The sequence below is a fragment of the Zonotrichia leucophrys genome, chromosome 5 (genome assembly GCF_028769735.1).
Source record: "Zonotrichia leucophrys gambelii isolate GWCS_2022_RI chromosome 5, RI_Zleu_2.0, whole genome shotgun sequence".
NCBI lineage: Eukaryota > Metazoa > Chordata > Aves > Passeriformes > Passerellidae > Zonotrichia > Zonotrichia leucophrys.
In genome coordinates this window covers 39,693,270-39,720,891 of record NC_088175.1, presented here as the reverse complement: position 1 = coordinate 39,720,891, position 27,622 = coordinate 39,693,270, and the positions used below count along the sequence as shown (strand labels likewise).

The 27,622-nt window shown below is 51.4% G+C and overlaps 3 protein-coding genes across 5 annotated transcripts in view; 2 read left to right on the top strand and 1 right to left on the bottom strand.

The window, feature by feature from the left end:
• SLC25A22 (solute carrier family 25 member 22) overlaps positions 1–11,407 on the top strand; it is a 51,449-nt gene extending 40,042 nt beyond the window's left edge. For both annotated transcript variants that reach the window (XM_064714647.1, XM_064714648.1), the window contains exons 6-10: positions 4,866–4,984; positions 6,724–6,889; positions 7,724–7,878; positions 8,685–8,760; positions 9,582–11,407. In XM_064714647.1, the coding sequence (XP_064570717.1) occupies positions 4,866–4,984; positions 6,724–6,889; positions 7,724–7,878; positions 8,685–8,760; positions 9,582–9,735 (670 nt within the window). In that variant the 3' untranslated portion in view covers positions 9,736–11,407. The remainder of the gene's footprint in view (positions 1–4,865; positions 4,985–6,723; positions 6,890–7,723; positions 7,879–8,684; positions 8,761–9,581) is intronic.
• A 3,052-nt stretch (positions 11,408–14,459) lies between these two features.
• On the top strand, positions 14,460–18,211 carry IRF7 (interferon regulatory factor 7). The gene is made up of 11 exons (XM_064714646.1): positions 14,460–14,623; positions 14,697–14,859; positions 15,090–15,252; positions 15,334–15,416; positions 15,574–15,619; positions 15,725–15,817; positions 15,891–16,088; positions 16,197–16,328; positions 16,483–16,854; positions 17,015–17,133; positions 17,827–18,211. The coding sequence occupies exons 1-11, from the start codon at positions 14,601–14,603 to the stop codon at positions 17,971–17,973; spliced, it is 1,539 nt and encodes a 512-aa protein (XP_064570716.1). The 5' UTR covers positions 14,460–14,600; the 3' UTR covers positions 17,974–18,211.
• On the bottom strand, positions 18,152–26,591 carry LOC135448538 (malignant fibrous histiocytoma-amplified sequence 1-like). 2 transcript variants are annotated; one of them, XM_064714645.1, is made up of 11 exons: positions 26,504–26,591; positions 24,666–25,545; positions 23,758–24,049; positions 23,166–23,352; positions 22,050–22,240; positions 21,462–21,949; positions 20,140–20,297; positions 19,487–19,646; positions 18,977–19,047; positions 18,770–18,876; positions 18,152–18,554 (listed from the first exon to the last, which is right to left on the bottom strand). In XM_064714645.1, exons 1-11 carry the CDS (start codon positions 26,520–26,522, stop codon positions 18,537–18,539), a joined length of 2,571 nt encoding a protein of 856 aa, XP_064570715.1. In that variant the 5' UTR covers positions 26,523–26,591; the 3' UTR covers positions 18,152–18,536. The 2 variants fall into 2 exon arrangements, with proteins under 2 accessions (XP_064570715.1, XP_064570714.1); XM_064714644.1 differs by having other exon boundaries at positions 18,540–18,876.
• Positions 26,592–27,622: the final 1,031 nt, after the last annotated feature.

Below are 27,622 nucleotides of genomic sequence, written 5' to 3'. Positions count from 1 at the left end.
TTAAAACTGGCTTTTGAAGCTGCATGTGTTGAGAGACTCAGTTTCATGGCTGCTGTTAAAATAGGAGTGGCTTCATTGTCCAGAGCAGAGGATGTGAGGAGTCACCAGGGCTAACTGAAGTGCTTGACTATGAAGCACTTAGGTATGAAGCTGAGAAGGCAATTTAGATTGATAGTACACCAGCATTTAAAGTACATCATTGATTATTGGGTACTCAGTGTGTGAGGCCTCTTTGATTGATTTAAGTATTACCTGCTTTTTATATCCTCTTTGAATCTGGGTGTTAAACATTTCATAAACCAGTTCCTTTAAAGTGCTCTACAAAGTTTTGTGTTTGTTTCCAAAGTGTGGAGTGCCAGGTAGCTGTTTTGTTGGGTATGTGTTTGTCAGGTTTTGTTCATTTTTCATGTTCTTGGTTAAATATTCTGCCTTGGCTGCAGTAAAGTGTCTCATGCCTTCTTACATAAGCAATTTGTTGCTCATAAAAACTTTCCAGTGTCCCTGGAAGAGTTTCCTGCTGCTCTTCTCCAAGGTGTTATTCCCTTTAATCTTTACCTTTATTTTGTTTGTTTTCTGAAGCAAAGGCTGGCAATCTGCTGTCTTAGCAGCTCAGATTCCTAGGAAGACCAGCATGACTGACTTAATTCTGCCTCTGCTGATGCTAGAAAATTTTCTTCTATTCTGCTTCCTCTTGTTTTGTATCTTTGCACAGGGAAGAGAAATAGCCAACTGGGGACAAGCGAGGTATTTTTCCTTCAGTCTTATGCAGTTGTGGAGACTGGAGCTTGTTGTCCATTGCCTTCCCAAGGGATCTATCTCCCCAGGGCTCTTTCCTTCATCTGCTCTTCTTTCAGCCTCTCCTGAAATACCTGGACCATCTCTTCTGTGGCATGAGTTTAAGTATCTGTTGCATGGCTTAGATGATCCTTGAGCTGCGGAACACTCTTAGGCTGTAAAGTGAGGCTTTCAATTTAGGAAGAAGGAGTGCTGCTGCTAGTCCTGGTGCTGAGCTGTTGTATCACCCTGCACAAGACTGTGCTTGGTCTTTCTTTGGCACTTGTGTGCCCAGGCAGCCTCTCCTGCAGTTATCCATTGGATCCTCAGACACTTCTTTAGTGTAGGTAGCCCTCATCCAACTCACTGAGACTTGGAACTGGGGAAATCTCTCCCTTCCCCTTGAGAAGGAGACAGGAGCTGATCATGTCACTGTGCCAATTCAGGAACAGCTGTTTGGGGAGAGCTCTTTTAGCACACAGAGGCCAGGCAGTTGCAGTGGGTTGAAACTGTTGACATCAAAGGTCAGCCAAAAAGTAAATGCACTTTCAACTGTTAATCTGGAGGGAGATAGAGATGTGCTGTTTAATCACAGAGTGCACCCATGGGAGGAGCATTGTCCTTGTCATCATTCCAGGCACATGTCTTGGGATGAAACATGGGTTGTGTCTGTGTTCAACATGCTCAGTCGTGTTACCCTGTCCATTGTTCACTTACACAAATGTTCACATAGGAACAAAACACTTGGAATTTCCTGCCAGGGCAAACCTGATGCAGGTAAAGAGTCAACCTCCTCTTGACTTAGTCCAAACATGCAACACAGAACTCCTGTACATTCCTGGAATAATGGCTTCCAGATCAACATTTAATCTGGCATGTTACTTTGAGATGTATCTGTTCCACATCAGTACTTTATTTGGCTTGTCTGAGGCATTTTTGAGCTGGCACTAGAAGTGAGAGGGAGCTTGTAGTGGGAACTGTATTGCTTTTACATTTCCAGCATCGTAGCTCCAGCTTTTCTGAGGTGCAGTTGCAGTAGCTTGTTCCCCCTTGGAAAATCAGGGGTTGGATTAAAGGGCAGTTTGTGTGCACATCCCTCTGTGACTGTGGCAGAGAGGGAGCTCTTCCTTTGAAGGACAACTCCTGTCTGCTGGTCTTCTAATCCATATCAAAGACCCACAATGTGAATTGTTTGAAAGGAACTGGCTCTGTCTGCTTTGAAACTCCTGGGGAGCTTTCTGCAGCCTCTTGGGCTGACAGACAGAGGCAGGGGTTATTTTATGAGTGAGGGAGGTGATGTCCAAGATGGGGACAGTAGCCTTCTGGGTAGGAAATAAAAATGGATTGCTTTGAATGGATGTTTCTTTAGCTCAGAGATTTCCTCTCTGGAAATGTTATCCTGATTGCAGAATGGCTGGTTCTGGTCCCTGCCCAAACACAGTAAATTCCCACATGGTCAAGATTCTGAGAAACTTGAAAAAATCCTACACTGCTCCCATGTGACATCAATATATCAATGCTGTCAGAGATCCTAACTTTGAATTAATTGCTCCCCAAAAGCCTTCCATAAACCTCTAGTTCCTGTTTTTTCACTTTGTTTTTCAGCTCTTGTTTGAAACTCTAATTTAAATCAAGCATGTATCTCCTCGCCTTCCCATTTGACATTTTTGACTTGTCACAAATTAATAGTATGTCAGTAAAAAATGTAGAACAACTGATTTCTGCCAGCGCAGAATTTGAGGCTATTGTGTATATGTTATATTTAACACTCCCTTGCTGTGATAAAAGATGGTTTCTGGATTTGTAGGATCAGATCTTTGCTGGTGTTGCAGCATTTGAAGTTAGTTGAGATGTGCTGGTTTTTAAACCACTGGGGATAAGGCCAGTGGTGCCTTAAATATTTAAACTCCTTTGTTGTGCAGACATGAACAGTTTTCAAACTTTCCTTTTATGTGCAGACTGGTGAGGTTTTGCAAAGGCAGTTTGACCCCTGTATGGCAGCTTTTAAACCTTCTGTCAAAAGATTTGCTTATCCTAAACTACTTTTTTTCTTGGACTCTCCCCAGTTCCCAGGATGTGCAAACCAAAAGCTGAAAGCCCTTGTTCTAGATGCTTTTGATGTATCTGTTTGACATCTCTAAAGTACACCCACATGTGTAAATCCTTCCTTGGGCCATACTGGCATAACTCCATGGAGTTCTGTCAAGTCATGGCTGACTTTAGTTGGCTGGGATAATGGTCCAAGATGAATATGTAGGCCAAATCTTTCCTGATCTTTTGAACTGGTTATCACAGCAGTCACCCTGGCTGAAAGCCAGAAGATATGTACTCTAGGGATGCTCCAGGGCTCTTGCTAAAGTGGGAGATGCTCTGCTGTGCCAAGGAGAGCTGGCAGCCAGCACATTTGGGTGGTTTGCTTCCTCCCACAGCCAGGCTGGGGACTGTACAGCCATGCTGCTGACTGTATCAAGCCACTCAGAGACTGGTGCTGTGCTTCAGGCCACCCAAAAGGCACAAGTTGGCCACCTCCAAGTGGCAGTGGCAGTGAGAACCTCTGGATTTGCACACCCTAGTTCCCCCACACCTCCAGGAAAGCCTGCTGTGCACACTTCAGCACCTGTGTGGGTAACTCCATGGGAGGGATTGTTCTTTGCAGCTCCTCATCTGTGGGGAAATTTGGAAAGGGGAGACTGAAATATTCCTTCTTTCAGCCTTATAGAAGAGCTCTATATTTAGTCACTGGTAATCTCTGTTGTGGCTCTGTGCCTTTAATCCCCTGCTCTCATATCCTCTCCAGAGAAGATGAGAGGTGGAGAAATGGGCCCAGCTTATGTGGTGGGCCAGCAGGATTACTGTGCATCTGCCCTCCCTTTCCTGTAGGGCTGGCAATGAAACTGCTTTGCTGGCCCACTGCCCCACAGCTGTGCTCTGTGTGTGCTTGGGAAGCCCCTGGCAGGGAGTGTGCCTGGGCTGTGCAAGGGAGTGGGGAGTGTCACTGTGGGACTGCTTCTGCCACAGCATGGGGATGTGCCTTGAGCAGGTTAAGATGAGGTATTGCTGCAGAGCAGGGCTGGGGGAGGTAAAAATGGTACTTGCATTTAAAACAGAAAAAAGAGGAGGCTGTTTCTCTCTGGCTGTGTGATTTATACACACTTCTTTTCCCTTTTAGGAAAGAGCAGGTCAGGTGTACTTTTTAATCAAGTCTGTGTTTTCTGGTGCCAAGGTGTGAGATTTTTTTACAGGGCAAAACCACATCACTTTCTGAAAATCTTATGTATCGTGAATTCCTCTTTTTAGCCTTAGCTGGGCTCTTTCATAGTTTTGGAATGGAGGGAATGAAATGCTGCATTTTGCTGCATGAGAACATGTTGCTGATAGTCCCCGCTCTCTAGTGCAGAGAATACACAAATCTTCATTGCTGGAGGTCCATCCCATCCCTTGTCTCTCAGGGAGAACCAGTTTAGTGCAAAGGCTATTTGTTTAGGTTTGGAAAACCTGGTAACATGAAACAGCTCCTAACCACAGAGGAACTGCCTCCCTGATTCATATTCACTCTTTATTTACTTTGCTTTTCTCAGAGAATTCCAAAGCAGCAAGATTAATATTTTCCCTCCTTGTTCCTTGTCCTGTGGTCTGTGTTTGTTGACAATTTTTAAAGGACTAGGCTGGCAGGAGGAAAGCTGCTTATCCCCCGTAATGCTCAGGTCCTCTGCTGCCCTCTGAAGTGATACCCTTTCTGAAAGCTGTGCCGTGACCAGGGGCACCATCAGCCTAGAAGAAGCTGCAGTGCTGTGTCTATGGGTGGAGGAGGCTGTGTGCTCCTGTTTGGGGCTGTTCTGATGGGGCTTGTGGCTTTTCTGAATGTTCTGTTTCTGGGGACAAAATGAGTCTGTTTTCCAGGTCAGGTGGTGCTGGCAGAGATGCCAAGCCAGGGTTGTGCTGAACTGTCAGGCCTAGCAGGTTCTGCTGTCCCCTTGGCTGCCTTTCCTGTAACCCCCAGCTGGCCAAGGGGCCTCGAGCCTTGTACCCAGCTGGCCAAGTGTTATTCCAGGCCACCTCCTCTGATGACTCTCTCTCTTTTCTTTGGGCAGGAAAAAGCTGACACTGCTGAGGGAGATGCTGGCAGGCTGTGGTGCAGGTACCTGCCAGGTGATTGTCACCACTCCCATGGAGATGCTCAAAATCCAGCTGCAGGACGCAGGACGCATTGGTATGTGGCCTCTTCTTCTCTGTGCCCTCAGCAGGGAGAGGGGAAGGAGCTGGGGCTGGGCTTTCAAGGCAGAGCTGAGAGGAGGAGTGGAGAAAACCCTTTTCCCTCCCCCTTCTCTCCCACGTCAGAGATACCACAGATGTAGCAGGTTTCTCCTCCTCCTCCCAGCTTCCTTCCCCCCGCACTTTGCTCAGCTGGCTTTGCAGAGGCCCTTGCAGTTACAAAAGGTGGTGGGTTTTTTGCTCAAAGCAATAGGCTTGGCAAACAAAACAGCAAATGCTGTTGGTGGAGAGACAGGAGAGCTTGTGGGTGATTCAAACCTGGTAGATCCTGTGCACCCAAAAGGAATTAACATCCTCCAGTGCCTTTCCTGTGCTGCTTCCTCCATCTCTGTGTTTTCTGATGTCTGTTTGTAGCACCTCCCTAACAGCTTCCCAAGGGGATATGTTATTTTCAGATGACTTGTCTCCCCTTGTACTCTCTTTTCCTCTCTGACAAAAACAGCAGTTGTCTTGGTTGAAACAGTAAATAAAATTCTCCCAGTGCACTGGATTTGAACGAGATTTGGGATCAGGCTCCTGGGACTGTGGGCGTGAGCTGGCAGGCAGCAGAGGCAGGAGGGAGTGTGAGCCTTTTGGCTGAAACACTGTGGAGTGTTTCTGGTGAGAGCAGAGACCAGAGTCTGGCATGGAGACTCCAGGGGAAAGAGCTGCTTGCTCCTTCCTTAGTTTCTTCCAGAGGTCAGTCTGGGCTGTGGCCCCACTTCCCAGGAGCCCTGCATGACACTGTTAGATACCATGTTTATGGCCCTTCCTGGAAAACGGGCCAATTTGTCCTTTAATCTCTCATTTGATGTGGCATTCCTGAATAATCACGGATTTACTTTTTCTTTTCTCTCTTCACTGGTTTTACTGCAGACCTGATCCTCTTTGTGCGTATTATTTTAAAATGTTGGAAGGATTTAATCCGTGTTTTGAGGGTTCAGGAGAGGTTTTCGATGCTGTGAACAGTCTGTTCTCTGTGTGGCAGGAGAGCTGTGGTGTGCCAGGATTACTTACAGAGTGAAGTGCTCTCCATCTTCTGGCCACAGGGCCGAAGTGCAGCAGTTGGAAAAGTGGGAGGAACCAGGATGTGTTTAGAAATGTGACTGAGAAACTCCCCAGGTTAATGATTGCTTTCCGGGGAGGGAGGCAAAGAACAGAACTTGGGGAAAACTGTCTCGTTTATGAGCATCTTGTTTGTTTCACTGGCAGCTCAGGGACACACCTGGAAGCAGGGACTGTCCCCTGCCTGCTCACAGCACCCCCTGTTCTCTGCACTGCAGAGATGGTGTGGGACAGGCTTGGGCAAACCGGCCGGTGGGAGAGCGCAGCCGACAGCCCTGTGCTGTGGCAGCACTGCCAGCGACTGGCACAGGCTGAGGGAATGGGCACACTGGGGGACAGACTGGCAGGGCACCTGCCTGGCCTTTGTGTGCCTGTTGTGCTGCCCCTGTGGCTCCGTGTCCCGCGGCCTGGGCAGCAGGAGGCTGCTGTGGGGCACGGGCGGCAGGAGGCTGCTGTGGGGTATGGGGCGGCAGGAGGCTGCTGTGGGGCACGGGCAGAGGGAGGCTGCTATGGGGTATGGGGTGGCAGGAGGCTGCTGTGGGGCACAGGCAGAGGGAGGCTGCTGTGGGGCATGGGGTACCAGGAGGCTGCTGTGGGGCACCCACAGACCGGGGCTGGCGCTCTGCTCCCCAGAGGCACAGAGGAAGCTCATGGCGGCGCAGGGCCAGCCCTCCTCCTCCCCCGCGGCGGCCAAGCCGGCTGTGGAAAAGCGCCCCACAGCGACCCAGATAACCAGGGAGCTGCTGCGGAGCAAAGGCATCGCCGGACTCTACAAGGGCCTGGGAGCCACGCTGCTAAGGTAGGATGGCTGCTAAGGTAGGATGGCTGCTAAGGTAGGATGGCGCGGGCTTGAGCACAAGGCACTGGCATCCCCAGCCTTGGGCCTGAGGCACCACCCATCCCGGGGATGAGCCTGGAAAGGAGATGTTGACTTCAGCGGGTGTGGGCTTGGTTTAGTTCGTTTTCCATGCACAGGTTTAGTACATTAAAGAAGGAAAGGTCAGAGAAGTGATGGAGGGTATCTTTTTTTTCCCGTAAGATTTAATTCTGCTGCTTTCTGTGAAAGGTTTTTGTGTGCCCCATGATCTGTATTTTCACACTGTACAGAAGTATGTGTGAGCTGGCAGAGTAAAACTGTCAGCCTGAGACCCCAGGGTGTGCAATGGGAGCTGGCCACAGAGCATGTTCATGCAAGGACTGATGCCTGCTCTGACACTCTTTGCCTGCGCTTTCACAGTGTCGCTCTAGCTTTAACAAAGGTAGAGCTAAAGCAGCACCCAGGGCAATGGAGGGCAGGATGGGACCTCTTGTAATTAACAAAAGTGGTCAAAACAATTGACCTCTGAATGTGCTGGTGTCTTTGGTTTGAGTGTTGGAGAAAAGGGGGAGCCCACTGATCCTGCAGGGCTACATGCCTCCCATAGGCCTGTTGTCCTTTGTGCAGTCACTTTTGCCCCACTGAGTTTCAGCTCCTGTCTGCACTGCAGTCACAGAGCCAGGATACCTGCATTGCACTCGTGGCTGTGCTGACAATGCGTGATGCTTGCAGCCCTTCCTTTGCTCAGTTTGTTGGTGTCCCGTGCTGACTTCGCTCATCCTTGTTCTTTCTTCCTTTTTTCCTGCCCCACTGCAGGGATGTCCCATTCTCCATTGTTTACTTCCCACTGTTTGCAAACCTGAACAAGCTGGGCCAGAAGGACCCCAATGTCAAGGCTCCGTTCTACGTGTCCTTCCTCTCTGGATGTGTGGCTGGCAGTACGGCTGCAGTGGCTGTCAATCCTTGTGATGGTGAGTCCTGAGCAGCCTGTGCTGGTGGCCTGGTGCCAAGTGACAGGACTCAGAGGCCCAGGCTGGGCCAGGTGAGAGGAGGGTGACTGTGCCAGCCTTTTTGCAGCATGAGCACACAGAAAGGGACAGCTGTGCTGCCTCCAGCTCTGATGGTGTGAGTTCAGCTGAGTTACAACATGGGCCACAGCTTACACACTGGTTTGCAGTACTTACTAGGTATGTCAGGAAGAGAGTGTCACTGATTTCCCATATTCTTGGCAGGAAAGGCACATTTCCATGTGAGGCAATAATATGCAGACCAAGTGGACTTAAAATTGTCTGGAACAAACAGGGGAAGCTTCAGATCTGTGGCCTTTTCTCCTGCTCCACAGCAACTGCCTTAAGTACCACCTTGGTTTCTCTCCTGTGAAAAACACCAGAAAGTAATTGCTCTTTCCCCAACACTGCACATGCTCCAAGGTGTGAAGAAATGTAGGAGTAGAATTATGTGTTTTAGATGCCTCTTCCTGAAGGAGATGAGCTATTGAAAATAAGTTCCCATTTTGCTGAGACATATCTGAATTTGGAAGGTTTAAAGCTTAAGTCAGCTTTTGAAACCTTGATCACAAGGAGGGAGGGAGGGGTTGGGTTTTGGGTGGCTTTGTGTTTCTTTTATCCATATGTAAAGGAATGGGTTTGTTTTCCCTGATAAATGTATGAAAATGGTCTGTATTCTAGGCAATTTTGTTCTGGCCATTTCAAAGACATTACTCTCCTGCCTGCTACACCTCCAGTGCTCAGCGGTGTCTCCCCTCTCTTTCCCCCAGTGATCAAAACGCGGCTGCAGTCCTTGCAGAGAGGAGTCAATGAGGACACCTACTCGGGGATCCTGGACTGCACCAAGTAAGGCTCCTCATGGCAGAGCCACCACATCAGGCGTTTGGCCAGGCAGGCAGGGCAGCTTCTAGACCCAGCCAGAAGCTGTGCTTCATGTTCCCTCTGTCCCTGTGCTTCTATCAATCTGTCTGTCTATCTGGAGATATATATAGAGATATGAGCAGATGTATAAATATAGTTTTATAAAAGAGAACTTCTTCCCATATTGAGCAAGAAAAATATAGCATTTAAATTTAAATACTTCTGTCCAAACCCCAGTAGTCATAACACTGAGATTTTATTTCTGCAGAGGGAGGCAATGTTGTAGTCCCTCCCAAGGCCCCACTGTTGGAAAATCCTACAGTACTGAGTCTCATATCCCTCCTGGGACTGCTCTGCACAGTGTCTGCAGAAGCACTGCCAGAGTGTGCTGTCCCCAGCTGCATTATCCTCTGATCCTTTGCTAAACTATGGTCTGGCTGCTTCAAAACACAAAGGGACTTCTCTGCTTTTGTATTCCAGTGGTAGCCAGAATCTGTTGTCATCTGGCTCTGTCCCATGCTGAGGGAGCTTTTGAGCAGGGGGATCGCTCGATGCAAGCATGGGGTTGTGTTAGCTGTACTTCTGGACATGAGCAAGGATGCAGGGATGGGGCAAGTTCCTGCATGGCCACTTGCAGAGCACTTGGGCAGTGATGGGAGATTTGCTGTGGGGGCTGTGCCAGGCAATAGAGCTTGCCTGAGTTTAGTCTCTGGAGGGAGGTGGAAAGGCAGGGCATGGCCAGAGGCTCTCCTGGCACGGTGGAGGGGTGGGATGGACACTTACCTGTCTGTGCCATTTCTCCCCAGGAAGATCTGGCAGAGGGAAGGGCCCTTGGCCTTCTTCAAAGGGGCCTACTGCCGAGCCCTGGTGATCGCTCCTCTCTTCGGCATTGCACAAGTGGTGTACTTCGTGGGCATCGCCGAGTTCCTGCTGGACCTGCTCCCCAGGCGCCGGGCCTAGCCCTGCGGGGCTGCCTGTGCCTGCCCCGTGCAGCGCCGGATCCATCCCCGTGTTCGCCATCCCTGTCCATCCGTGTCACAGCAACAGCACAAAGGCTTCGGCAGGGCCGCAAGGGACCTGGGGCCCGCGTGGGCAGACTGGGAAGGGAGAGAGTCCCTTCCCTGCCGCCTCTGGAACCCGCCCCTCCCGCTCCTTCCATGGACAATACTTAATTATTCCTCTCTCTCTCTCTCACTCGCTCTCTCTCTCTTTAATTTCCCACTTTTTGGTTTTAAATTGTCATTCTTAAGGACACTGGTAAGCACAGACTGGGCTTGCAGACCCAGAAATCTCCTCTCAGTCTTGGGAAGGAGGAGAGATGGGAAAGTAATAACTTCAATCCTCATCCACTCGAGTTTCCCTTTCTACCTGGAGCTGCCAGCCATCTGAGGAGGAGCTGGAGGGGCAGCTGTGTCCCCTCAGCGCCTCCTTGGCTCTGCTGACCTCGGGTCAAGAGTGAATGCTGCACAAAGGGGGCTTAACTCATTGCTGCTGGAGGCAGGGGTGGGGGGGATGCTGGCTCTGGCAAGTTCCTTGGCCTGGAAACCTTCAGTCCTCCCTTCTCCCTTTTTAAAAACTAGTTGGACTTAAATGAATTCTGACTGTTCCTATTGATTTTGTAATTATTTTTGTTTTAAAGCAAAGGGACGTCCCTCCTAACTAGGTGTCACAGGCACATCTGGGTGAGGTGCAGAAATAAGGTATCTGCTCTGTAGGGAACATGTCTGTGGGATCACATGAATGTCCAAAGATGCTTCCCTGCTTGGCTACAGGCACGGAAGGGAGAGGAACTTGGGATCAAGTTATTTTTGTTTCAGGGTGGGGCTTTTTTTTGTGTTTGTTTGTTTTTGTTTTTTAGTTTGTTTTTGTTTTATTAGTTTAGTTTTTTTGGGGGGGTTGTTTTGTTTTGTGGGGATTTTCTTTAGTTCTGTTTTGTTTTTTTTTTGGTTGCTTGTTTTTCTTTTTAGGTTTTTTTCTGTTTGGGTTTTGTTTGAGGTTTTTTTTTTATTCAGGGTTGTGGGGAGGAAAAACCAAACAAAAAGAAGCCACTTACATTCCTTCAGCCTGCCCACCCCTAGAGTGATAAAGCTGTGGCTGCAGGTGTAGATCAGCTGATCTGATTTTTTCCCAGCCTGACCCCAGGTGTGTGGAAGGAAGCACTGGCTCCAGTTCTGGCACTGCCCAAGCCCATGGAGCAGCAGTAGAAATGCTGCACCTGTGGGCTCACCCTGCCAGGTGAGAACACAAGGTCTGGCTGTGCTCTGATGTTTGCCTTGGGTGTGGCTGGAGCTAGTGGGTGTGCAAGAGGCAGAGGGTTGACATTCTCTGAGCAAGGAGCTGTTTGTGAGCCCCGTGCATCACAAGAACATCCTGTTTGCTCCCTGTGGGGATCAGGGCTGGGGGGCAGGGGGCAAATCCACACCTACAGCCTGCTCTGTCAAAGGGACACTGCCCCAGCTAATATCACTTGTCAGGAATTCCTCATTCAGTACTCTCTTGGGCTGTGTGATTAATTCTAGTTGAAATGATCTTAAGTGTGAGATCTACCAACCCAGTGTGATCTTCTCCGTTATTTATTCCATTTGGTGCAATCCACCCGACTTTGGTGTTGAAATTAAACTGATTGAATTCACTTTTCATTCCTTCTTTTTGCTTTATTCTCCAGGCGCCTGCTTGGTGTTTGTGTTTTGAATGTGTATTTAAATTAATTTTTAAAATAGCTTTGTTTTTAATGTTTAAAAGAAAACCACCTCTGTTTCACCGTTCTTTGGTTAGGTTTTTGTGAAATGTGTATGTTGGGGGCCTTCTTCCTTGATGCATCCTTTTTCTCTTTGAAAAAGTTGTTCTGTGGCTGATTTGTTACTTGTCACTTCGCATACGTGAATAATTTTCTTTTTCTTTTCTTTTTTCTTAATGACTTCTCTGTGTATCTGGGAAGGAATCTGTGCAAAGGCAATGATAGATGTCTGTGCTGTGTGTAGTGCTGTGATGCTGCTCTTGCTCTGGATTTCCCTTGGGTGGATTAAAAGAGAAAGGTTTATTTTATTTTTTTCTTTAAGGTGCCCCATTCCTGGCTGCTTTTTGATTTACAGGGAGGGTCCCCAAAAGAGACCCTGATGATAAAACCTGTGGGGTTTCAGCTTGCCCTTCTTCCTGCAAGGAATGTCCTGGAAAATGGGTGACTTGTGGCTGCAGGAATGTGTGTGGGGTGCAGGTTTGTATGGTGGGGTTAAGTTTGGAGGAAAATTGGGTGCAGCGAAGGGTTGAGATTCAGGGAAAGCTCTCCTTGTCCTTCAGGATGCTTTTAAAAACTTCTTTGTAAAACTGAATCTTTCTCCTGAAATCTCCAGCTCTTCTTCCACTGTGCAGGAGCTGGTGGCCTAAATGAGGCTGATTTTTGGCTTCCTGGACATGTCCCTGAGCCAGCAGGACTTAGGGAAGTGGCAGAGGATAACAGCTGTGGCTGTGCAGGACAGGTACCCCCCTCTCCAGGCAGGCAGGGTCCTGCTTGCAAAAAAAAAAAAAATTAAATGGGACAATTCCCATCAATTGAATAAATCACTTATTAACTGAAACCACTCTGCACTGATTGCAGCATTGAGGAATGAAAGTAAATAAACACGCCTCTGCTCCCCTCCCTGCAGGTGCTGCTTGTCCCTGGGGCAGGAGCCAGCAGCCAGCACCACTCCTTGTTCTTCCCACTGGCAGAGGCTCCCTCCTCCCACCCGGGCCCTTTCCAGCCTTACCTCATCCATGTCAGCCTTGTCCCCTGCTCCCACCCTCACCTGGCCCTCCTGGCTCCTCTTTGGGTTTCATGGTGTTCACTGCCCTTAAATACATTTTGCTGGATCTGCTGAATGCCCCTCTCCTGGATTCAGGTGCTCAAGCCAGTTCTGGCTTATGGAATTTCCTGCAACAGAAGGATGAAATTTCCTAAAACCCTGGGGGAAAATTCCTGAAAAATAAAAGGAAAAATCCTGGCAACCAAGAGGAGAATTCCTGGAGCACAAAAGGAAACCATCCTAGAAAGCTGAGTATCCTGGATAACAAAGAGGACAAGACAATTTCTGTAAGACAATGTAGGAATTTCCATGTGAGAACTAGGGGCAAGTCCTTGAAAACAAAGGGGGAAATATTCAGGGAATTTCTAGAAAGCAATGGGGGAATTTCCTACAAGGCTATAGGGGGGATAGCCTAGAGATAAAAGGAGGGAAATTCCATGAAAGCAAGGAGGAAATTCCCTCAAATACCTGGGAAATTCCTGAAAAGCAGAAGTGACATTGTGTAAGAAAGTAACAGTGACATTTCTGAGAGGGGAAATTTCCCAGAATGCAAAGGAGGAATTGGTGGTGCAAAAGGGGAATTGCCTGGAGAGGATGAATGATACTTCTTGGGAAATAATTTCTTGCTTCCCAGTGTGAGGAAAATCCACAAACACTAGAGGTTTCTCTTCAAAAAGGAGGCAGAGGAGTTCTTCAATTTTATTCGAATAAAGTGAGAAACTCCACCAGGACACTCACCTGTAGCATTTCCTCTGGAGGTTTCAGAGGGGGCGCCCTCCTTTTATCCTGAACTCCCGGCCGCCTGCTTCCCTCTCCCTTTCCCCATTGGCTGAGGCACCAGGAAGGTTCAGCCTTCCAGAACCACCTCCCACCTTGAACCTACCATTTTACCCTAAAGTTCGGACCTCTGTCTGTTTCAGGAGCAGAACTGCCTGAACTCTGCTACAAACCTGCTGCCCAAAGTCAGCAGAGACATTGGGACACATTTCAAAGACATTAACACCCAACCTGCACCCAGCAAATTGTTTGTAAACACATGAGCTTTCCTCTCACCAGGGAGTAACAGTCATGTGGAAGTTTCCCAGGAAAGGAATGGAGATCCATCCCCTAAGGAGAGGGAAAAATCATAGACAGGGATGGAGGACTCTAGAAAGCAACAAAGACATTTCCCAGGAAACAAGGAGGAAATAGCCTGCAAAGCAACTGGGAAATTTCCTGGAGAGCAACGGGGGATTTTTTAGGAAGGAAGTGGGGAATTTCCTGGGAAACAACAGGCAGTGTTCTGGAAAACCATGCAGAGTGCCTAATAGGCAGTAGGGAGTTCCTGGGAAAAGAAATTTCGTCAAAACCAAGTTGCACATTGGGAAAAAGGCTGCAGTCCCACGCTTCAGCCCCACTAGCCCCTCCACCCCTTCCTGGTCCTTGAGTTAGGAACCTCTCAGGGAGTTTGGGTTGTTTTTGCTGCTCCCCACAGAGCTCAAAGGGCTCAGGGAAGAGCCGGGCGGTCGCTGCTGCTGCCCTTGGCCCCCATCCTGTCGGGGCCATGGACTGCTTCGCCTCTGCCCCGGTGCCGAGCGCTGCCCGCCGCACTTTGGCCTTTGTTGATTTGTGATTTTTGGCAGCACGGCCTTGGCGGGCAAGCCAAAGCAGTAGGGAGAGGAAGGATTAAAATAAACATCTGGACACGGCCCGGGGGTTTCCAGCTCCGGGAAGCCCCGGCTGGAGCGGGTGTGTCCGACCCCCCGCGCTGCGGGATTCCCACGCTCAGCTTTAGGTCCGGTTTATTAATTTTAATTAGAGATACTCTGGGCAGGGCCGGGGCCGGGGCATCGCTCGGGCACCCCCGGCAGTGGCGGCTCCGCCCCACCGGGAGCGGCGGCACTTTCACTTTCGAAAAGGACACGTGATTTCCAGGAAAACGGGAGGGGCGGATAAAGGATCGGGAAAGAGGCGGCCGCCCCCAGCGCCGAGGTCACCACCCGGCAGATACGGCACGGCACGGCACGGCACGGCACGGCACGGCGGCTCTGCGGACCCGGCACCATGGCAGCGCAGGAGAAAGAGGGGTAAGCGGCGCCCAGGACCCCCGGCCCGCCCCGGGTGGCCCCGGTTCCCCCCGGTGACGGTCCCCGCCCGCAGGGAAGCCCAGAAGCTGCGGTTCGGACAGTGGCTGCTGAACGCCATCAACAGCGGGAGCTACCGGGGACTGCGCTGGATCGACTCTGCCCACACCATCTTCCGTGTCCCCTGGAAGCACAACGCCAGGAAGGACATCACCAGCAGCGACCTGGAGGTCTTCAAGGTGGGTGGCATAAGTGTCACCAGCAGGGACATGGAGATCCTCAAGGTGGGCGGGGTGGGGGTCGCCAGCAGCAGCCTCAGGGTCTTCAAGGTGTGTGGGGTGGGATGGTGACCAGCAGCAAGCTGAGGTCTTCAAGGTGGGAGCTGGGGAGATGGGGGAAGACCAGTCATCCCTGGAAACCTCCCTTCTCATGGAGCCAGGGACCCCATGTTCCCTCCCTGCACCCCCAGGGCTGGGCAAAGGTCAGTGGGCGGTATGAGGAAGGCTCCGAGGACCCGGCCAAGTGGAAGACCAACTTCCGCTGTGCCCTGAGCAGCACCCACTTGTTCAAGCTGGAACAGGACCATTCCAAGCGTGGTGATGACCCCCACAAGGTCTTCTCCATTGTCTCAGGTGAGCCTCGCCCCATGGAGGGGCTGTGTTGGATGGGGTGGGCAATCTCAGGGCCTCCCATTCCTGGTGCTCTCCTTTCAGCCACACTCCAGGACAGCAAGGACGGAGATTCCAACATCCCCAACCCTGTGGTGGACCAGAAGGCAGCACAACAGCAGCTGCAGGTAGCTGGGTGGGCACAGCAGGCCGGGGGGGTCCCTGCTGCCACTTGACAAGCATTGCTCCTAAGCTGCAGCGCAGCACCTGGCCAAAATGTGGGCTGGGGGAGGCTGGGTGCCTGGCAACCACAGCAGTAAGATTCCATTCTCCTTCTCTTTCCAGCTGGAGCTCCACCCCCAAGACATGGCCTCAGCCATCGCTGTCCCAGGTAAGCACTAGTCCCACAATCTTTTTTGGGGGAGGACACCCACTAGGCTCTGCTGGGAGTGATTTTGTGGCTGTGAGACATCCTACCCACTGTGCTCCCCCTCAGGAAGCACCGACCCCATAGAGCTCTCAATTCTGGAGGAGCTGCTGCAGCAGTGTGACATCTCTCCCCGCGACCTTGGATCTTGGGTGCCCACAGGTGAGACCAGCTCTGCTCGCGGGCTGCAGGGTTGGTGACTGCCTGGGTGAGTGATCCCAGCACCTTCCCACAGGTGGTTTCCCTGCAGAGGACACTCCCCACCAGGACATTGTGCTCCAGCCTCACCAGGACACCCTGCTCCAGCCTTACACAGACACCAGCCAGAACAGCTGCTTCCCTCCCACGACATTTCCACAGTGGGTGCCCACGGTGGAGCAACCCACCTTGGACACCTACCAACCAACAGGCCTCATGCCACTAGAGGAGACAGGTGTGTGCCATGGGACAGGATCTGGCCCTGGCTGTGGGAATGCCATAATGGGGTGGCAACAGGCCAGGGTGGCATCTGGAATGGTGATACAGTGCTGCTCATCTCCAGCTGCAGGAGCCATGCCACCACCATGCCACCTGACGGAGGGCACGGTCCCTGTGCAGTACGCGGTGGAGGCGACGGTGTTCGTGCCCACCGCCAGCCCTGTGCCACAGCCACAGCTGCTGGTGGATAACACAGGTGAGGGTTATCAATTATTAATAGCTATAAATGATTATTAACAATAATTAACAGTTATTAACAGTTATTAGCAGTAAACATGCTTGGGGGGTGCTTTGGGGACGGGGAATGTTTTGGTTTGGAGGATGCAGCTGCTGATCACTTCTTGGTGCAGATGACATCATGTCCATCCTGGATGTCACCATCTACTACCGGGGGAAGGAGCTCCACCGGGAGGTGGTGAAGGGCAGCCGCTGCCTGCTGACGTACCAGCGCCCCAGCCAGCCATGGCCCTGGCACGTGGTGCACTTCCCCAGCCCCGCCGGCCTGCCCGACCGCAAGCAGCGGCGCATCACCGAGGAGCTGCTGGGCATCGCGGGGCTGCAGCTGGAGCTACGCGCCCCCAAGGTCTTTGCCACCCGCCGGGAGAAGTGCAAGGTGTTCTGGGCCTTGTCCCGGCAGCTCGAGGGGGGCGAGGAGCCCCCACCCAACCTGCTCTGTCGGGACCAGGAAACGCCCATCTTTGACTTCAATGAGTTTTGCATAGGTGTGTAGGGGTGTCACGTAGTTCCCCGTGTGTTTTTTCCTGCCCAGCCTGGTTTGGGGCACATGGGAGCCAGCCCCAGGATGTTACAAGCATCCAAACCCTCCCAGCCCCTCTGTGGCCCCAGGCTCACCGCAAAGCTGAGCCCTGTTTTGTCTCACAGAGCTGAGGGACTTCCGCAATGGCCAAAGGCGGCGATCCCCTGACTTCACCATCTACCTCTGCTTTGGGCAGGCCTTCTCCAACGCCAAGCCTAAGGAGTCCAAGCTCATCCTGGTCAAGGTGCAGTAGCCAAAACCCACCACTATCCCACTGCTGCCCAGGGAAGGGGAGAGACTCATGGAGGCCAGGGGAGCTGGGACTCTGGGTGCCTGAGGAGGGGGACCCTCGAGGTCGAGTTGGGTGGGAGATGGAGGGTCTGGGTGCCTGAAGAGGGACCCCTGGGGACTGAGGCAGGTGGGATTCTGGGTGCCCAGGGATGGGGACTCCTAGGTGATAGAGAGGTGATGGAGTTTTCTCAGGGACTGGGCAGGGGGAGCCTCAGGGGCCAGGGGAGGCGAGTTCTTGGATGCACAAGGAGGGAGGCCCTCAGTGTGCAGTGGAGATGGAGATTTGGGAGTTCTCAGGATCTGGAGCAGATGGACATCTGGATACCCAAGGAGGGGGTACCTTGGGGGCTGAGAGAGGTGGGGGAATTGAATGACAGGGGAGAGGGACCCTTGGTGCCATGAGGGGCTGCATGACCAGACAGGAACCCTTGGGGACCAGGGAAAACATGGGTGGAGAATGGGCCAGAGAGCACTCAGGGTCTGGGTGGGATGGTGTAGAAGGCAGCTGCCCAGGGACAGGGACCCTCAGGGGTTGGGGCAGACAAAGGGTGCCCCAGACATCTTCTCCCTCCAGGAGGACAGGGCCATGCAGGTTTTGCAGCTATATCAGGCAGCTGCCCCTAACCCCGATGTTTTGCTGCTGCAGCTGGTGCCCAAGTTCTGTGAGTACTGGTACGAGCAGGTGCTGCAGGAGGGAGCCTCCTCCCTGGACAGCCGCACCATCAGCCTGCAGCTCTCCAACTCCTTCGACCTCATGGAGCTCATCGAGCAGTACAACATGCAGCTGGGCTGAGCCCTCCTGCCCCGCTCCCCATGGCCCTGGCACGGGCAGCAGGACCACTGGGCATGCCAGGCTCTGCAAACCAGCACCCCCCAACCTGAGGATGACTTCAGTGACCAGTCCTGGAGCTCACACATTCCTTTTCCTCTCTGTCAGCTTCTAGTGGGTGTTTCTGTGGAGTGTGGTAATTTACAGATGTATTTTCTTATTTTTTCCAAGTTAAAAAATATATATATATAGAAATGTTGTCCTCTTTTGCCTGGATATCTGCCTCTGCTATCAGTCTGAAATCTTCACCACCCCCTTCTACCCCCAAAACCATGGGAGCCCGTGCCCAGCCTTGTCTCAGCAAAGTCCCTGCTGGCAGGGGAGGGCTGGTATCAGAGAGCTTTATCAGCACCTTCTTCCCCTTAAATTTGAGTGGATGAAGTGACTTCCCAGTGTGAAGGGATGCATTTATCAATGCATTTATTCTCCTGCATAAAGGCTGCAAACATAAGTCACAAGCAGAATGTGTTGAGGACAGCTTGGCCTGGGCTAAACAAAAGTAATTCTTCATTGAGCGCCGCCCAGAGTTACTCACTGGAGATGTTCTGGAAAAATAAGGCAGTAAGTACAACATGGAACACCCAGACCACCAGCTCAGTGGTGCAGAGGGGGTGGCATCTCAGGGAGGAGAGTGGAAACCAGAGGGCTGCCTGAAGATGGGGTGTGCCCTCCCCAGGCTGCAGGCAACTGCACCCCCTCATTTCAGGAGCCTGGCCATCACTGTTGGTCCCTGGGCAAGGAGGGGTAGCGGTGTCCTTACCTGCCGAGTGACCTGGATGCTGCTGGGCCCAAAGGTGGTGGTCCCGTAGCTTGTCACGTAATAGTGAGCAGATGGCTGTGCTGGGGGTTCCTCCAGTGGCCTGGGTACTGTGGGAATGGGGCACCCTTAGCCCCTCAGCCCCATGAAACCCTCAGCCCTCTTTCCCCTGAGCACAGCTGTGGCACAAACTCGGGACACTGGGCTCACCTTTGGGCAGGAGCAGCTCTGCACCAAAGCGGTGTCCACACGTCCCGCAGGTTTTAACGTCTTCCTTTGTCCTGTGGAGGAAAAAGCCCAGGAAAGAAGCAGCAGGAGCTGCTCTCAGCACTTCCCATGGAATGTGATGCCAAGGCTAATGGAATAGGTTTGCTCTTCCCACCCTGACGTGCAGCTGTTGGTGAGACAGCTGCTGCCCTCCCAGGTGCCTGAGCACCTTCAGCTCCTCATGAAACAGGGACATGTCCAGAGTGAGCATTATGTGCCTGAGCCCCAGAGTCTCAGCTTCTTCACCTTTCCCTCCATGCTCCAATTTCCCACACCACTAAGTGTGAACACCACATGGGACACGAGCTGCTAGGGTTGGGAGAAGGGCACTGTGGTGCCTGGTGAGTTTCATGATTAATTTCACGTGGCTTTTAGAAGCTGACCAGGCTCACCAGCATTGCAGTAGTGACCACTGGCTCCCAGCCTTGCTGGGAGGGCACAGTGTGTACGTACGTGGCACCTGTGCCATCCATGTCTGGCCAGAGGAACTCTGCTGGGCAGCCGGACGTTCGGCAGGGAGACTTCACACACACGTGCAGCCCCGGCCACTCCTCAGCGAGCTTCTGGGTGATGAGCACAACTGCCACGAGGAAATCCCAAGCAAACTGGAACCCTTCCAGGCAAAAGGAGAATGTCTCTTTCATATAGCCTCCAGCCACAGCAGCCCAGGACATTCTGTGGTGACCCACACAACCCACAGCCTCAACTGTCAGACTGGCTCCATCCCCAGTCAACCAAACTTCCATAAGGAATTTAATGATACACTGGAAGAGCTCCACAACTTGGGTGGCCCCTTTTGCTTATCACTTGAAGATCCAGCCTTAGACTGTTCTCTGCTGGGGCCTTCTGGGGAAGGACAACCCATTTCCTCCATGACGAGAATGAAAACTTGGCATCCCACTTTCATGTGATATCTCTAGAAGAGTCCTGAACAAAATTACATGGAGAAATGGGAAACCTTCAAGTGGACTTCTGGTGGACCCAGGCCAGATTAGGGCATGTGGCAGAGTCCTCTTGGGACACTTCCCATAGGGTTGGAGGTGGCAGGAGCAGAGGTAAGGAGACACATGGGTTGGGAGTCATGAAATACGGATCAGGGATCTTACCTGTCCTTTCTGATGGCTTTCTGCTGCGGAGCTCCAGGTAGCTGTAGGCCCTCTGGTTATTCTCTTTGATCAGCAGAGGTTTGCCATTGTATACAAGCAGGCAGGTCACCTTGGCCACCCAGTGTGTGGAATAGAAGGAGCAAGCTTTCACCAGGAACCTGCCAGGAGATTGCCCATGGCTTTCATCACTTTTCTCCTAGCTTATCCCTAAAGCTGGAAGAACTGGAGGGACTTGAAAATATGAACCAAGTTTCAGTAAGAACAGACACCAAGTGAGGACCTTCCCCTACTGAAAGCTCAAGCAGCAGAAACAGCCTCTTAAACCAAGAGATTCTTCCAGAATTGGCCATCTTGTCCTGGTTTTGTCTGGGATGGAGTTAATTTTCTTCCTAACAGCTGGTACAGTGCCATGCTTTGGATTTAGGATGAGAATGATGTGGATAACACACTGATGTTTTAGCTGCTGCTGAGCAGGGCTTACATCAAAGCAAGGGTTTTCAGATCCTCAGGCTGCCCTACCAGCGAGGGAGCTGGGAGGGGACAGCCAGGACAGCTGACCCCAAATGACCAAAGGGATATCCCATATGCAGTGGCATCACGCTCAGCATATAAACCTAGGGGAGAGCTGGCTGGGGGACCATTGCCTGGGAACAGGCTGGGCGTGAGTTGGTTAGTGCTGAGCAATTGTTTTTTATTTGTATCACCTGTTCTTCTTGGGTTTAATTTCTCTCTTTGCTCATTTCCTTTTCATTACAATATTATTATCACTATCACTGTTATTATAATAATTTATTTCAACTATTAAACTGTCTTTATCTCAACCCATGAGTTTTCTCACTTTTCTGATTATCTCCCAGTCCAGCTGGCGAGAGTGAGTGAGTGGCTCTGTGGTGTTTGGTTGCCAGTTGGGGTTTAACCACAACACCATCAGATAAAACTCTAAACACAAGTCCAGAAAACTGTTCCAAAATCTGGTACAGTTCCAACACCCATAGAAATTGGAACATTCTTGGGTGAGACTGTGAGACCTCTGCCTGCCTGGATGGACACAGATTAGCCAAACACCCCTTGAGATGAAAGGGGAACCAGAAGGAGTGTGGCCTTTGCTCACATCCAGGCAGTGAACATCACAAGGGGTTCACCCAGGGCCCTACACGTGTGTGTGAGGCACAGCTGAGCAGCCAGCCTGGTATCTTGACTCACAGCCTCAGGCCTCAGCAGACACAGTCTCAAGAGCCAAGGACTTGCTGAGAGTCATCCTGGCACTGCACAGAGCAAACTCAATCCCACCACCTCACTGATGACCAGAAACCAGTGCTTACCTCTGGAAGAAGCCCTCAGGTATTTCGGGTGAGAAGTAGGCACGGATGTGGAGGTCCTCGAGGTGATCTCCTCCCCAGACCTCAGACACTTCCTCTGTCTGGTTCAGATAGGTGGGGAACAAGTACCAGGACTTGCCTTGGCTCTGTGTTGTCTCCCATGGCTGCCCAGGCACAAACTCCCTGGCCTGTGGGTTGAGTGCCTCAGTGTGCTTCACCTCCATGCAGAGCTCAAAGTGCTCCAGGAGGCTGAAGAGCTTCCCTCTCCCTCTGTGAGGCCTGGGTCCCATGATTTCCTCAAAGACATCCCGCATGCCTTCCGAACAGAGCTGGTGCTTCACCAAGGCACGCACAGCCTGGTGGCACAGCATTGCCTTGGACTTGAAGGTCCACACCCAGTTGGCCCTGTCTCTGATGGTGGCGTGTTCCCCGATCAGCGTCTCCACAGAGACGCTCTCCAGCTGCTGGACGAGCTGGTGCCGCACCAGGAGCTGCATGGGAAGAGAAGGAGAGACAAGGTGGCAGTGAGAGGAGCCCAGCAAAGCTGCAGAGCTTGGGCTCTACAGAGATGGTCCTGATCCCCACTCTCACCTTGAACATGGTTATTAGAAATGTAGGCTGGAGGAAGACAGTGCTTTCCAAGTGCTTGATTTCCTCATACCACACGACGAGCCCGATGCGGTGGAGGTACCGCAAGATGTCCCGGAGGAGCTCTCTGCTCAGGCTGGCCAAGTTCTCGCGCTGGGAGAGTTTGCTGAGCAGGTACTGGAGGTCCATCATGCCTAGAGGGAGATGCAGGAGCTCGGCATGCATCTATCAGACACAGCATTCCAAGGCAGATGCTTCAGAGAGCCATCAAACACCCATGTCACCTATGCCATCCTTGGGGAAGTAGCTGGGATCAGTGTGCTTGGTGACTGACCAAAAATGTTCTGCCTCTCCTCAGCTGTCCAGCTGACACCCTGAAGCTCCCACAACTTTGCCTTGCCTCAGCAGTGGGAACAGCCTGCCAAGACTTTCTGAAAAACAAAGCTAATACTGTTTTTTTTTTTCTATTATTGTTTGAGGAAGCAAGTTTGTTTCTAGCCAGAAAACCTCAGACTGCCAGTTAAACCTCAGAGTGCCATTCAGCAGTGCAGAGGGACAGGCAATAAAATTTGACTTATGTCCACAAAAGGAAAGCATTTGCTCCTTATTCTATAATCTTACAGTGGCCAGAGGGGCCAGCGATGTCACTCGGAAATAATTAATAAATGTCACAGGTGGAATTAATACCTGCTTTAGGTGTATAAGCAAGGGGCTGGAGCTGCCTGCCGGCTCTGCTAAGTCACAAGACACATGGAAAAACGGTCTAGGGAAGGGTAGGGGCCATTAAATAAGGTTAGCAGGATGTAGATTTGAAAACCACATAGTTGCATTAAAGCTGTGGAGCTCCTTCCTGAAAAATGTTCTTAATTGCTTTTACCGGGAAAAGGGGAGAACTAAATACATCACTGGAAACAAAGAAACCAGACCTGTGAGGCGTGCTCAGCATGAACACTGCAAGGTCTTCAGCAGCGACCCCACTGCCCCACAGACAGGGCCAGAGGGTGCAGCAAGCACTGGGGAGCCCATCCCCAATTCAGGACAGCCCTGGAGAGAGCCCGTCCCAGGCACGGGACAGGAGCTCCTCCCAGAAAGGCGTGGCAGAGGTGACAGAGCGCTCACCGTGGTCGGCCACCTCCTCGCTCCCTGCAATATCCGCGATGGCAGCTTCCACCTGCCTGTAGACAGGCGGCAGCACTCGGACAACCTCCGGGAAGAGCTCCTCATTCCTCACATGCTTCAAAATAGTGGCCTCGAGCTTTCTGATGGCACGGTGATCCGTGCAGTTGACAGCAACTAAGTTTAAGATCTGGAAAAGAGGAAGCACATACCTGACAAAAGCACACCCAGAGGAGTTTTTCAGCCTGTGAGGTAAAGGAAGGACCCATGAGGTCACCCAAGGTGAGAGAGGCCACTGGCTCAGCTTCAGAGGCACTTCCTTCACACCTCTGTTCTACAGCAGTTCCTGAAAATCACCTGGTCACCCCTCACACTCCTCAGGCACTTGCTACAAGCCACAGGAGGAGATGCCCATCACCTACAAGGACAAGGACCCGTGGTAACAAGGGTTACCACGTCCACCCCAGCCTGGGGAGGGGCTGCAGCAGTGGCCTGATGCAATTGCACCAGGTCCCCTTAGCCAGGAGCACACTGGGCTGCCAGAGACAGCAGGGTGACCTCAGCCAGCCAGAGCCCAGGAAAATCTCAGCCCTACAGTTAATGTGCAGCTCTCCATCTCCTTCAGCCTCTCCCACTGGTCCACGTAAAACTTGGGCTCCTCACTGCCCTCCAGGTTGTCGATGAAGTGAGCAAGGTTGCTTTTTCTCTCTGCCAACATGGCTGTGATCCTGGCCATGATGTCATGGGTCTTCTCTGCTACCTCCTGCTCCTGGCAGCAGTCCACATGGGTTCCCACAGGAAGCACCACTGAGTTTGGGACTCGCATGGACAAGTTGTTGATCCAGAAACCAACGAGCTCCTTGAAAGTTTTGTCATTAGTTTGGTACCTGGGGAAAGGAGAAAAAGAAAATCCCAAATTCACATCTCACCCTCTGGATCTCCAACCAACTTCCACCAGTACAGGCCTGACCACACACTCTCCTGTCCCAGGAGCTCACTTGGACAAGAGCTCAGATCTCAGAATCTGAGATACAGCCCATAGACATGGGCTGTATCCAAGCTCATCCTTCAGTTCCCCATCCTTAAGCTATGGGGTACAGCAGAGCCAAACCCTGCTGTGGACAAGAGCATCCCTCTGTAGCTCCAAACCCAAGCCCCGTACTCCCTCCATGTTCAGGGAACACTACAGGATACAGAAGGGATCACAGGGATTTGCTTCTTGCAGAAAGCAAGTCCACTTAGATGAGGTTCAGCTGTCACATAAGGACTTGATACTTATTTCAACCCTTCCAAACAGATGCCTTTGGCAAGGTGATGACAGAGCTGGTGGATTAAAAGGTTGATCTGCAAAAATGGGGAGAGGGAGAGCCAGCTATGCCAATGGTAAGAAGACCACGCCTCAAGGTCCAGTGGAAATGGTGTGAATTTGTGCAGTGCAAAGTTTTGTCAGCTCCTTTTTGGTTTCCCCACTCCACCGGGAATCCAAACCAGCTCAGCACTTACATGTGAAGATTGATGACGAGGATGACGAGCGCCTGTGGGGTGATGAACACATGGTGAGTCATGTAGTATTCCAGCTGGCCAGCAAAATCCCAGAAGAGAAATGTGAAGTCCTCGATCTGGAACTCACTGATCTCTATCCCAACTGTTCGCTCTTCCTTGGGCACCAGTTTGGATCGCCCTTGCTTCAGGCTCCTGCAGATGGTGGACTTCCCTGCCAGCGAGGCCCCCAGGAACATGGTCTTGACCCTCTTGTCCTCCTGCCCCGAACCATGCTGAAGCTGGTTGAAGTAATTCCGAATCTGCCGAATGCCACCAGCACACACTTCACTGGGCGGCTCACGGAGAGGGTTCCCACTGGCCTTAAACGTCTTCAGGGACTGTCCCTGGAAGAGCTCCCTGGGGAGCTGGCGGAGGGCGTTGTTCTGCACATGGAGCTCCTGTAAGCGTGCCAGCTGCAGGACGGGCTGCGGGAAGGTGCGGAACAGGTTGTTGGAGATGTTCAGGTACTGGAGGCTGCCCCCACAGGCTGCCAGGTCCCTGGGGAGGGCACACAGACGGTTGTTGTTCAGCCGCAGGTGCTTAAGCCTGGGGAGATGGGAAAAAACCCCCTCTGGGATGATCCGGATTTGGTTCTGATTCAGCTCAAGCCTCTCCAAACAGACCAGGCTCTGGATTTCATTGGGAAAGTCCACAAACTCATTCTTGGACAATATCAGCTTCTTGAGGTTGCAAAGCTTAGAAATGCCAGTGATGCTCCTGAGCTTGTTCCTGTCAAGGTCAAGGCTCTCCAGCATGGAATTGCTCAGGACTGAGGGAGGGAGCACACGCAGCCTCTGGGTAGAGAGATTCACTTCATGCAATCTGTCCTCCTGCTCCTGACCTGGACATGTGGGACAGAGAAGGTGGTTAAAAGAGACTTTGACCTTTGAAATTGCAGACCATTTTTTCTTTTTTTGCATGATTTTGGGATAATTTTGGCCAGCAAGGAAAAGCAGAGGAGCTGGTTGAACAGCAACCACAATTACTGCTTGAACAGCCCCTGTGTCCTCTCAAGAGAGGAACTGAAGCTGAACATCTTGGTTGGAACTGAAGATGCAGGAACAGTTCCCACCAGATGTTGACCTGCAGCCCAAGTGTCACATTAACAGATTTGCTCTCATGCTTTGAGCCCTGCAAGAGCTCCAGCCACAGATGCATCTGCCCCAAAACTGGGTTCTCTAATCCCAGCAGTGGGCTGTGGGGGCAGAGCTGACATCAGGACAGCTGTTCCCCAAATAACTCACCCAGCCCACTCGCAGCTCGACCACAGCTATGGGGATGCACGAAGGCCAGGGCCAGCGAGTTCAGACACTTCCTCTATTACATCCTCCCCCCTCCAGACAATGCTGTGATTCCCTGCAGGGATGCTCCCAGCCCTGGGAGACTGGGCAAATAACACAGGGATGCTGGGGTTCCCCAAAAGACAGGGAACACAGGCAGGGCCTCAGTGATGGCTGAGAATGTCCCCAGAGAGTGTTTAGGGAAGAGAGATTTGCAGGTGAAGAGAGCGTCAATGGGATGGGGATCACACGATACCAGAGCAAAACATGGTTAGATTTGCTCTCCTCTCCCTTTTTCACTTCCTCCCATGATGCCAAGCATGGCATCCCCTTATGCAATGCACCCAGTTCAGGACTGACTCATCACTTCTCAGCATCACCACTGAAACGTGGGATATGCTCCAAGCCCAGCAGGAAAGCAAGCCTTCGCCCTCTCCCACATGCCCAGTCTCTCCCTCAGGGACAAGCCAAAGAACTCCCACCACCACTGAGCAGTGAAGAGCCAGGGCAGCTACTCACAGGCTCTGGGCTGGGCCATGACTGCAGCGTGGCCCCAGCTGGATCCTCCTGGCGCTCGCCTCCCCCTTTCGCTTCCTCCTCTCGTGCCGCTCCCTCCTCCCCCAGCTCGGCCAGAGAACCCCACCCTCTTTCTCCATCCAACCTCAGAGCATCGCCCAAGAACCTGAACATTTCTGGCCAGATGGCAGGGCCAGGGTTATGTCCCAAAAGCAGTACTGGAGGTCACCTATGGGACAACCATGGTGGCAGAGTAGGTCTCGAGTCAAATTGCTGGTGCAGCATCCCTCCCTGCCTGTGCTGAACAAGCTTTTGGCATCACCACACTTCCACAGGAACGAAACCTAAAAAGAGGTTATACTGTTACCAAACTAGTGCATGTATTGAATAAATAAGATTTCTTCCCTTAAACAGGTAACAGCATCTGATCCAAGAGGGCCAGTCAGAAAGGGGAAAAAAACTCAACCAAGCAGTATACAGAGTACATTGTTTTCTAGAACACACCAGAAGAGGTATTTTTAGGTATGTTTCTCATTGCCTCTCCCAGGAGGCAGCTTACAATTTGATAATTTTATTTTAATGGCAGACAGAATGAAAGAACCAGTATTCTTGTTCATGTAACTTCAGAAGAAAGTTCATGCAGAAAGTGTAATTTTCTGTCTCAGCACTCCTCAGGCAATGGCAGGCGCAGAGGTAACAAATTTAACAGGTCTTACAGTGCAGGCACTCCTAACACATCCTGCAACAGGCTGCTGTCTGTACTGCCAGTTCAAGGGTAACATTAAACATGAATTTAAAGGAGTGAAACAGCCTGAAGAATGAAATAGACTGACACTACCTTCCTGGTAGACAGTGTAGTTGCTTCTATTATTTGATCAATTTTTATTTTTCAATTATTTTTCCCACCACCTACCCTTTTTCATTTTGTATACAGACAGGTTATGGCAGAATTGCTCCTCTGAGACATTCAGAGGTGTCCAATTCCCAGCCTAAATGTATGCACAACACTCTTGTGCCAACAGTGCCATTAAAGTTTCTGAATTTTTATTTTGTCAAAAAAAAATCTATCAGCTGTGTTTATATTTACAACCCCACACCCATGTTCCACATATCTATTCTAGC

What these genes read in the sequence shown, in the direction of transcription:
- LOC135448538 (XM_064714644.1), bottom strand. An exon ending in CGAGGAGGTGGCCGACCACG is followed by an intron (nt 22,241 to 23,165) that starts GTGAGCGCTCTG and finishes ATCTCCCTCTAG; the next exon opens with GCATGATGGACCTCCAGTAC. An exon ending in AAAGCCATCAGAAAGGACAG is followed by an intron (nt 19,647 to 20,139) that starts GTAAGATCCCTG and finishes TTTGCCTGGAAG; the next exon opens with GGTTCCAGTTTGCTTGGGAT.
- IRF7 (XM_064714646.1), top strand. Translation starts at nt 14,601, where the DNA reads ATGGCAGCGCAGGAGAAAGAGGG. An exon ending in GGTCTTCTCCATTGTCTCAG is followed by an intron (nt 15,253 to 15,333) that starts GTGAGCCTCGCC and finishes CTCTCCTTTCAG; the next exon opens with CCACACTCCAGGACAGCAAG. An exon ending in CAGCACAACAGCAGCTGCAG is followed by an intron (nt 15,417 to 15,573) that starts GTAGCTGGGTGG and finishes TTCTCTTTCCAG; the next exon opens with CTGGAGCTCCACCCCCAAGA.